Source organism: Chinchilla lanigera, unplaced genomic scaffold (genome assembly GCF_000276665.1).
Source record: "Chinchilla lanigera isolate Chin_1 unplaced genomic scaffold, ChiLan1.0 scaffold00140, whole genome shotgun sequence".
NCBI lineage: Eukaryota > Metazoa > Chordata > Mammalia > Rodentia > Chinchillidae > Chinchilla > Chinchilla lanigera.
The window spans coordinates 884,988-895,910 of record NW_004955541.1 but is presented as its reverse complement, the minus strand read 5'-3'; the positions used below and the strand labels follow the sequence as shown (position 1 = coordinate 895,910).

At 54.4% G+C, this 10,923-nt stretch overlaps 1 protein-coding gene across 1 annotated transcript; it reads right to left on the bottom strand.

The window, feature by feature from the left end:
- Nucleotides 1-5,086: 5,086 nt before the first annotated feature.
- Nucleotides 5,087-10,087, bottom strand: LOC102020379 (the record flags this gene model as incomplete). The annotated part of the gene is given in 4 exon segments (XM_005410982.2): nucleotides 5,087-5,316; nucleotides 5,933-6,064; nucleotides 6,373-6,540; nucleotides 10,014-10,087. Coding segments are annotated over 4 exon segments (510 nt in total). The 3' UTR covers nucleotides 5,087-5,179.
- Between the last annotated feature and the right edge of the window lie 836 nt (nucleotides 10,088-10,923).

Genomic DNA, 10,923 nt, shown 5'->3' with positions numbered 1-10,923 from the left:
CACACACACACACACACACACGGAAGAAGACACACGTAGGTGCTGCTGTCCTCAGTCCTGACCTGGCTGCCCCGTCTCTGTCCTCTGCCCACCCCGCACCCCGTGCCCGTCCCAGCCCTCACTCCCCCGTTCCTGCAGGGGCCGAGTCCCTGGTGGCCTTGCCTTCTGCCTCTGTGAAACCTGTGTCCATGCAGTTCTGCACTCACTTTGCTGCGGGAAGCAGCGGCCCTGGCTCTAGACCAGCGGTCCCAACCTTCTTGGCCCCAGGGGCTGATGGGGGAGAGGTTTCAAGCACACTGTGTTTATTGTGTGCTTTACTTCCATTATGATTACGGTAGATCCCCACAGGGAGTGTGCACGCTAGACCCGCCACGCCTGTAGCTCACAGCAGGGCTCTCACATGAGACGTGCCGGGGCAGAGCTTAGGCAGGGATGCGGGATGGGAGGGCTGTGAACACGCCTTGGCCCCTGCTCTCCACACCTGTGGCCCGGGCCATTGGGGACCCTGGTTCTGGACAGCCTTCCCTGTCCCCGTATGCAGTCGGGACAACTCACCCCCCACAGGACAATCACCCCTTCTTTTCCTGTTGGTTCAGGGGTACAAGGAGCCCCGAACATTTACGGCACTGTCAACTTCCAGCTCTCCCCAGCCACCGCTGCGTCTCCTGGGGTAACATGTGACAAGCAGCTCGGTGAGCTTGTACGGCAACCTTGGGCACAGTACACTCCCCACCTCCAGGTGGGACGCCCAGGAATGTTGGAAATGCACAACAGGGGGCTGGGGATTTAGTTCAGCGGCAAAAGCGCCTGCCTGGCAAGCACAAGGTCATGAGTTCGGTTCCCAGTACCGGAGAAAAACAAAAACAAACAAACAAACAAACAAAAAAGCAGAAATGCACAATAACTGGTTCCCTCTGAACTCGGTTTCTTTGAAACAAGCAGATTAACTCCAAAAACTCTCCAAGGACTGCTGGCTCTGCTCATCTGTCCAGGACCAAAGCAGAGGACCAGGGGCAGTGCCATTTCCAGATTCCCCTGGTCTTTTTCCACCAAACACACTCCTGCCTCCCTGTGTCTGTGATTTCATTCTCCTACTCTGTGAAATGAAAGCCTGAATTTATACAAAATCCAGTTTTATTTGTAGGATCACTCATTCCCTTGAAAATCAAGACTTCTGAACAAGCAAGGAATCCAGAAGCGACAGATAAAACCCCACAAGGGGGTTGCACTGTGTGCCAGCAGGGGAAGCGGGCACCCCTCGGCCCCAACTCCCTGGTTTGTCTTATTAAAATCACAGCACTGGACCGCAGTGCAGGAGCCACTTGGGCTGCACGGAAGGGATCCGGACGAGCCAGAGACGCCCCTCGCTGCCTCTTTCAGCACCTGTCTATGTGTTTATTGGAGGCTGAAGCGGGGACGCAACCAGATGCATGTGCATGCGTGTTCCTGGTCACTTCCTCACAGAGGCCCAAGGTGGAGACAACGCACGGTCCACGACTGGCGAATGGCTACACAAGCTGGGCGAGCTCAGGCAGACACTCTTCAGCCTGGAGGAAGGAAAAGCCTCACACACGGTGGCTTTTTGTGGGTGAGCCGAGGACACTGTGCTCAGCGGAGCGCGCCGGCCACAGAAGACGAGGCCTGCGAGGTCTGCGAGTCTCTCGGTGTGGTGGCAGAGGTGCAGGAAGTAGTCACAGAGACGGAAGGAAAGGGAGGGTTTAATGGCCCCGGTTTCAGGCTGGGAAGACGGGAGAGTTCTGTGGCTGGAAGGAGGCGGGGTTTGCACGCCACCACTGCGCACTTAAAAATGGTTGGAATGCTACGTTTTATGTATTCTCTACAACAAAAAATAGGATTCTCGGAGCCTGAGGCAGGTAAGTCACAACCTCAAGCCATATCTGGGAAACTTAACATAGTAAGAGCCCATATTAAAATAAAAAAGCTGGGTACAATGGTGCACACCCAACACTCTGGAGGCTGAGGCAGGAGGACACCTCAAGTTCAAGATCAGCCTGGACTACACAGTGAGACCTTGTTTCAAAAAAACCAATAATAAATAAAAAGGCAGGGCGGCACAGCTCAACAAAGGGGCCTAGGCTCCATCCCCCGCAATGTATGTATATATATAAACATGCCTGCGTATCCCCTGTGAGGTACAGCTGTCTCCAGTTGTTTCTGGGCCCCCGGGTGGGGAAGCCAAGCCCCACCTGGCCATTGCTTTCCAGGTCAGAACCAAGAGGCGGCTGTGGGCGTGCAAGGGCAGCGGCGCTGTGGGGTGCTGGGCTTGCTGCGGATCGATCTCCGTCCACTGGGAGGAAGGGGTCTGCGAGGCCCGAGTAGCCAGCTCCAGGCTCTCCGTCCTCCCCTCCCCTGCTTTGGCCCCCGGTCTCCCCTCTGTCCCTGGACCACACCCCACCCTGTCCCCATGGAGGCCTGCATGTTCAAATTCTTCCTGCCCAGAGCTGTCCCCACCTGCCACCGCCTCGTCCTGAGCAGCTCCCCGCACCCCAGTGCCCTCTGCACAGCCCCTCCAGTCCCCGTCACCCTCCTGTCTCGCAGCTCATGTTCCATGCTGCCCCCTGCAAGTCGCCCGGCCACCACAGGCCGTGGACAGGAGCCACAAAGGCTGGGCAGTGACCCTGCTCCCTCCCAGATGCCCGCTGGAGTTGTGAGGCCAGAAGTCAGACATCAGCAGCCCAAGGGTCAGAGCGGTACACAACACAGGCTGTGTGGGGCAGGCTAAGTGGGGAGGGACCAGAGCAGCGTGCAGTGCATCCGGGCACTTGTGAGGTTCAGGAAGAGCAACCCCACGGAGCACAAGGCTATGGTAAGGTCACACACCCGCTTCCCACCCAGCCGTGGATTTCCAGCACAGGACACACAGTGTCCCGGGCATCCTGGCCAAGGCCCAGGGACCTTAGGAAGGAGCATTTTTAGACCCTCTCCTCCAGCTGAGGCCCGTTCCCATTGGAACCTGTGGGTGCCTGTTCCTTCCATGATGAGCCCCCGAGGGCAGCCCAGCCACCCGAAAGGAACAAAGGGAACCTTTCAGGAGAATCAACACCGTCACTAAGTACCACAGTCACCCGTCCCCTGGACGGTCCCCTGGGCGGTCCCCTGGGCCCCAGCAGCAACTCCTGTGTGAGCAAAGGGGCCCACACTTGGGCCTGGGGAGAGGCCTCGCGCTCCCTGCGTCTGCTCCAGTCAGCTGCGCCCGGACTTCCCACCCACGCATCTTGACTGAATCCTTTCATCCAAGGCTTCCCAGTTATGCAAATGACACAGAAGAGAATTAAGGGCACAGGATGAAGAGAACAGAAGATTCTGCGTTTTAGAATCTGAGACCAATGTAGAAAGGGCAATTTTCTTAACAAGCCCCCACAGTAACATCAGTAAATACTCCTAAGCAGGAGGGTGGGATGCAAGCCTGGGATCCCAGCACTCTGGGCGGCTGAGGCAGGAGGACGGCTGCAAGCTTAAGACCAGCCTGGGTTAGAACGTCAGAGACCCTCAAAATAAAAATTTTAAAAAGCACAGGGGATAGGGCTCAATGCAGAGGCCCTGGGTTCAATCCCCAGTACCAGGAGCAAAAAATTACTGCAGAAGTCTAGTTAAAAAAAAAATTAGTGACCTGATGTTAACAGATCAGCTGCCTGTCACCAGCTCACCAGGAGAGCAACCGTGGACCAAGCGACCTGACTTGGGTTTTGTTCCGGCTTTCCTCACGCCCCGCTATGAAAGCCACCTGCGCTCCAACCAAGTGCACGCCTCTTTACGAAACGCTGCTGCCCATGCCTAGAATCAGAAAATAAAGCAAGGACACCATTAAAGTGAACTGCCGCGATCTCTCGGGTTCAGCAAGGAAAGGAGCTGCCAGGACGGCCCATGACTCCACAAGCCTGCACCCCCCACGCCCAGCCCCGGCTCCACGGCCTGCACGGGAAGCCACCCGTGCCCAAACCGGCCTGAGCGGCAGGCAGGGTTCAGCTCCAGCCGGGCACACCCCTCCACTTCTAACCAAGCAGCCCCTTGCCCTGGGGTTGTGCTGAGGCCCACACAGGAACCCCACCCACCTACCAGGGTCAGTAGTGGGCTGCCGAGCGGGCAACCAACGGGCACTGCAGGAGCCGCGGGGAGGAAGGAGCCGCCACCGCCTCACCCAGGAGGCTCAAGCTTTGCAGATGCCAGCAGAGGGCCCGCGCCGCTCCCCACAGCACGCCCGCAGGCCCTGTGAGCACAGGGAACACATCTCCACAGCAGCAGTGGACTCTACTGGGAGTGGTTGCCCTGCTGCGGATCTGGCTTCCTTCAGACCTCCCCGTGTGGTTCCTGCCCGGCTGAGGGCCCCACTCCTCTCTCGGTTACAGCTGGGGTTCTCTGGAGCCACCCTCCCTTGTTCGTGCCCACCACAAAGAGGGGACCCTCTGCATGGCCACCTGCCTCTACTGGCATGCCAGGTGTACTGAGATGGCTCCGTAGGGGGGCCTCTGGACAGAAGGGAGCTGGCACCTGGATAGAGCAGGTCACAGGAAGCCCACAGAGGCCTGCCGGGGCCAGAATGGCACTCATGAAACCACAGCCTTACCCCGCGGTGTGGTGCGCTCTGCCGCACAGCCACGCTCCCAGCCCTGCCTACCCTTCCAGCGTGCCCAGAAAGGGGGACGGGGCTGAGGCCCAGAAGAAAAGTAGCTCCTGGGAGCTTCTACAGACCTGGCTACTATAACAGGATTTTTTTTCTTTTTACTTTTTGGCAGTACTGAAAATTGAACCCAGGGCCTTCATGATGTGCTGTATTCCCAGATTTTTTTAAATTCTGAGAAAAGGTCTACGTTGCTAAGATGCCAAGGGTGAGCTCAAACTTGCAATCCTCTTGCCCCTGCCTCTCAAAGTGCTAGAATTACAGGCATGTGTCACCATGCCCAGCTAGCCGAGATTTTATATAATGTCCCCTGTACAATGTAAAATACAAAACTGTCATTTCACTTACATCCACAGTACCTTTGCTTTGGGCACTTGGGAGAAACCCAGCTTTTCACATGGAGACTTTCACTTAGTCACTCTCAAGGAAAGGTCACACACAAGGAGCTCGCATAAACAGGGCGTTTATTAGCCTTGATACAGTGGGACGTGCGGTACCCAGTGGCTATGCCGCTCAGGGGGGATCTCGGCCTGCCGGCTTTCACTTCTTCCACTCGTTCTTGTCATAGTCCCATTTGGCAGAGAAGCCCTGGATGGGGCTGACCTTCATGTCGAGCATCCTCTTGGTCTGCATGGCCACCCACTCCTCGTCGAAGGTGTGCGGGACAGGGCCATACACTGCGGTTCAAGGTGACAGCATGAGCCTGTCTCCACGGCAACCCCCACAGGCCACTCAAGCCCACCCACAGACAGCTCTGTTCTGGGCAACAGCAATTCCGGGGATTTTTATCCCTTTGCTCATTAAACTAGAGCAGAGCGCAGTCTCCAGCAGGGACACGGCAAGGTCTCCAGGCTGGCAGAGAGTAGAGCTGCCGGAGCCACGGGGGAAGGTCAGCTAGAGAGGGCTCAGGGGTGCTGCCAACTCTCATCCACAGACCAAAGGCACAGCGAGAACATGCTCCAAAGGCAAACGCTGCTCTGCTAGACAGGAGCCGGGAGAGGCAACGCTAGAGCGAGCAGGCCGCCCCACCCGCATCACAGCAGAGAGACGGCCTGGAGCCCAGAACTCCCACTGCAGAGACGAAGCTGCAACCACTGGGAAGGCCACTCGGCAGATGAGCCCTCCTGGCTGGGCCTACCAGTCAACTTCGGTAGCTGCCACTAATCGGAGGTGGTGTGCTCCAGAGGTGACACCTCACTGCCACACAAGGCAGCCAAGACTACCTTGGCTTCCGGCCTACAAAGCACCACCCAGGGGCTCCCGTCCAGCTCCCCACTCCCGCTGGCCACTCACCATAGTGCTTCTCCCAGATCAGGATGAGGCCCGTGAAGCCGATGAAGAACATGGCTGCACCCACTACCGTCTTCCACTCGTTGGTGGCCCTGTTCATCTCTGCGAAGCTCTCATTGAACTGAATTCGGTACACTGAGACGGGAAGAAGAGCCCTCTGCTGGCACCCAGAGACCCAAGGTGGAGGGTCGCCCGCATGCGTGGGAGGGGACGGACAGCACAAGGTTTGCTCTGGGCAAAACAGTGGGAGGCCTGTTTCCTCACAGTCTTCCCAGGCGCTGTCCTAAGGCACAGCTCCTTGTGGGGATTTGAGGGCCCAAACCCCACCCACTCCGCTCTGGCCTGGGCGCCTGGCACAATCACAAGGAAACCCAGCAGGGACCCTGCAGGTAGGGCTGCTCTGCATAGCCCCATGGTCCGCCCCAGCTTCCCTCGATACCCACGCTCGACTTTCTCGTCCCGGGTCAGGCTGCTCCATGGGGCCTTCTCCTTCTCCTTCAGCGCCTTCTGGCTGGCAGACAGCTGCTGCACGTGGGCCACGTCAGGCAGGGGGTAGTCACGCCGATCAACATAGACGGGGAGGGCATAGTCCTCACTCTTCACCACGCTCCCTGAAGACAACAAACACTTGAGACCCTGCGCTCCCGACAGCCCAGGCAGAGTGAGGGCAGCGCTTGAAGCAAAGCAGGTAACAGGCCATGGCCCCCGAGGTGGCACTACCTGCAGTTCATGACCAGACAAGGTCGGCCCAGGCTCTCAGGGCTCCCTGTCCTGGCCGAGACTGGACGACACGGAGGCCCTGCTGCAAAGGACTCAAACCAACAAGAACAAAACCATGCACATCTGCAAGATGTGTCCCAGCCGGGCCTGACAGAGGACAAGCTCAGGAGCTGTGCAAGCCCCACCCACTAACTCAGTAAGTCCACACACACTGCTCACGAAGGGCGGTGCTGAACACACGAGACACTGGCAAGCAAATCCACAGCTGCTGCCGAGTGTGCCCATCGTCGACAGGAAACAAGACGTAACATACACACAGGCCATGGAGGACAAACACACGTGTGGCAGAGCCACGCAGACCTAGAACTCAGGCTGAAAGAGTCGTGTGCTCCGTAAGTCACAGAACAAGGTCAGCCACCAAACCCAGCTACTGCTCCAACTCTGTCCCACATCTGCAAGAGCAAGCTGCACCCAAACTGGTCCGGAGGGAAGAAGCCCTGCAGAAATGCTGCACCCCATACAATGGTTAAAATCCCCCAAATCCTGTTCAGAGTGAAACAAAACACGAAGCCCTGAGCAAGCAGGGCACTTCCTCTGCATGTCTGTCTGGGAGATGCAGGGGACCAGTGCCCACCTACGAACCAAATGACCAAGACTACCGTCCAATTTTAACTCAAGATTCTAAAGCGACGAAGACACTGAAGAATGAATGTAAACTGGAAACTCTTACCAAGTCCAGCCCAATCAAAGGTCTCTAAAGATTTGAAGCACTCAGCTTACACTTGGGTCGTTCACTAAGACAGTGATAACGTTCTAGAATCAATGTGTTATGAAGTACACCTCCCAAAGCTGGTACAAAGCTGTAAACCTGGAGCACCCCAGCCATACAACAGCATATTCTAGAAACAACAGCCAACTCTGGTGTCAGGGTTTCTTCAGAGATTTGGGCCTGGTCCCCAGGAAATTGGAAGCGGGGTGTCTGTTGGGAGCCGCTGAAGCTGGAAAATAATTACACGTGCAGGATGAAGCCACCGGAGAACACAGGAGCTCCTTGAAGGAACAACCAACCAGCTGTAACTTGTTAACTGACTGCTGGGCAGGGAGGGAGAAATTAACCAACTTCTCCAGGGTATAAATAAACGCCCCTACTGTTGAAGTCAGGCCTCTTGCTCATCAGGCAAGAGATAACTTCACCTGACCCCAGCTTTTGTCTTAGTCTTTATTTTCTAAATCCTCTTGCCGTTTTCTCGCAGGGACCATGACAGACCACCGAGTCCCACAGGTGTCACACACCAAACATTTCTTTAAAAAAAAAAAAAAAAGGTACTTGTCTCGGTTACTTTTCTCTCCTTGCTGGGACAAAACACCTGACACCCCAAATTAAGGAAGGAAACGTTATTTAGCTCACAGTGTGTGGAGATTTCAGTCCATACTCAGCTGTCTCCAAGGCAGAGTGGCACATGGCAGAGGGCAACCATTCATGGTGGTAGAAGATAGCAAAAGCAACAAGAGCAAAAGGGAGGAGAGCAGACAGGCAGCCTCTTTCTCTCCCTTACATATGCAAACTATCCACCCCAGGGTGGGTGTAGCACTCACACCCATAATCCCAGCATTGGACCATGGATCAATCACAAACTCTAAAAGCCCGCCCCATGACTGCATGTGTCTTTGGGGGGACACCCAGACACAAACCATAACAGTACTGAGAAATAAAGAATCTACATTTTAAGAATGCCTGTCTAAAAATGGGCCATTATCTTTCTGTAGGTGAGCCATCCTTTTCTCCCATAAACCAAGATGGAACTTCCTATAGATTCACAAATTCCATAGGTTTCCACCCTCAAAAAAAACCCAATTCTAACCTATCACCCCACAAATATGCCTGCCCCTGCTGCTTTAATATGTTATGCTCAGAAAAAATTCACGTATTATACATGTATGACTGTCCTAAGTTAAAAGTTAAAGGACAAGATGTGTTCACAAGAACACACTACTTCATCCACTTGAGGTGCACACGGAATAAACAAACAAAAAAGGAAACTAAGGAAACTCCAACCAAGGCAAACTGGAAGGAAAATGCAATCATGTCGTGCCCGACTTCCTAGGGTTCCAAGGAGCACGCCTTTCCGCGTGTACTCATAACAAGTGCCCCCCTCCCCATTTAAGACACCGCACTTCTATACAGTGGTGTGTCTCAGTCTGCATCCGCGGCACCCTCCCAGCAGCACGTGGAACAGAGGTGCGCCGCCGATCAGAACAGCAGGTAGTACTGGCCACGGGGCCTCCCGCCGTACAGCCCAAGCCTTGCACCAAGCCCTCACCCGGCCGCAGCACAGCAATCCTCTGCAAGCCTCGCCTAGGCCCCGGGTCAAGCTCAAAGGCTTCTACTCTGGGGCGTGGCTTACTGAAACACCACCTTCCCCTATCTGGCCCTCTCTACACTGCAGATATACAGTGGAAAGGTCCACAGCTCACAGTCTTTCTATTCCCCATGGCTGACAGTGTCTTGTACAAAGAACATGCTCAATAAATACAAAACTAAATCACCTAAGGGCTAGACACTGAACTGAAACTTGTAGATTCTTTTTTCTTTTCCCTTTTTTTTTTTTTTGGACACAGGGTCTCACTACATGGTTCAAACTGACCCTGAAGTCCCAATGTAGCTCAGGCTAGTGTAGACCATGCACTGATCCTCCTGCCTCAGCCTCCTGAATGCCGTGATTACAGGTATGTGCCATCACTCCTGGTTTAGGAAATAGAATTTTTTTTTTTTTTGTCTTTTTCAGGGTCTCACTATGCAGTTCAAGCCCGCCTTGAGCTCACTCTGTAGCCCAGGCTGGTCTTGAACTCCCAATAATCCTCCTGCCTCAGCCTCCCGAGTGCTGGGATTACAGGCATCTACCACCACACCGAGCTCAGGAACTAGATTCTTAAATTTAAGTAGCTACTAGCTAACCTAAAATAGAAATGAGACTTAAACCAAGCTCAAGCAGAGGTCCCTGCTCTTTTGCTTCCATTCCCTCTATGATGTAAACAGAAGGTAAGCTGGATGATTAGGAGTCCTGTGGGAGGAGAAGACCATTAAAGTCAGTCGGAGAAGCTCTCTGAACACAAGTGGAACCTGAACCTCAAAACTGGAAGGACAGGAAGAAAAAGGAAGGAAATAACAGTACAAACAAAAGACGAGACTAGCATTCAACAGGAATAAGAAACACACTTTCATCTCGAGCAACGGCCTCCAGAATCACTGCTGTCTCCCTCCGAAGTCCCTCAAGTGCAATCGAGGCCAGCACAGGCCTTATGCACAGCAGGAGCAAAATGGAATTAGCTCAGCCTATGCAAAAGCAAGGAGAGTCACACTTACCATGTGCTCGCACACACGCTGAGGTGGAAATGGCTCGCTTGCCAATTAGGCTAAATACCCTGGTAGCCAACATTCTGAAAGACAAAAACACATACCTCCTCTGTGAATGTGGGAGACCACCTACTAGGGCTAAGTCCATCTTTTGGCCCCAGAGCATTGGGGCATTAAATGCAATTCATTTGTTTGCTTCTCCCCAACAGAAATGACTTTTTTTTTTTTTTTAGCCAGGGTCTCCCTCTGTAGTTCAGGCTGGTCTTGAACGAGGTAGCTCAGGCTGGCTTTGAACTCTGTGATCCTCCTGCCTCAGTCTCCCAAATGCTGGGATTACAGGCGTGGGCCACCACAGCCGGCTAAATGACTCATTCTTTATATAACGGATTCTCAATTCACAAAGCAACGCTCGCTGAGATTTTTAACAGTGTGGTTATTTTTAACGGAGCTTTGCAGCAAAGCAAGTACCTTAATACACATGCGCTTATGCAACTAACAGAAAAACGGCTTTCTTAAAAAAATAAATAAATAAATAAGGAAAAATGTTAAGGTGGCTGAACAAGCTCGCAATCAGTAAAGCACTGTACTGCCACTACAGGTCTGTCCTTGGTAAAAAGGAACTGCTCAGGCGGACGGTGGCACGGACCTAACTCATGCACAGGTTGGAAGGGCATCGGACAAGGCTGCACACGCTGCCTGGTCCTCTTCCAATCCCTGCGGACAGCGGACGACATAGACGACGCCTCGCCACCTGGACGGGCCGACGGGGGCCCCGCGACGCCTCAAGTCCCCTCCTAGGACGCCCTTCTAGAGCTGTTAACGGCCGTGGGGCTCCGCCGCGCCGAGAAAACGCCTCCCCAGGCAAAAGCAGCAGCGGGCCGGGGGCTGCGCTCGCCGCCGCCCGGCGCGGCGGGGGTTC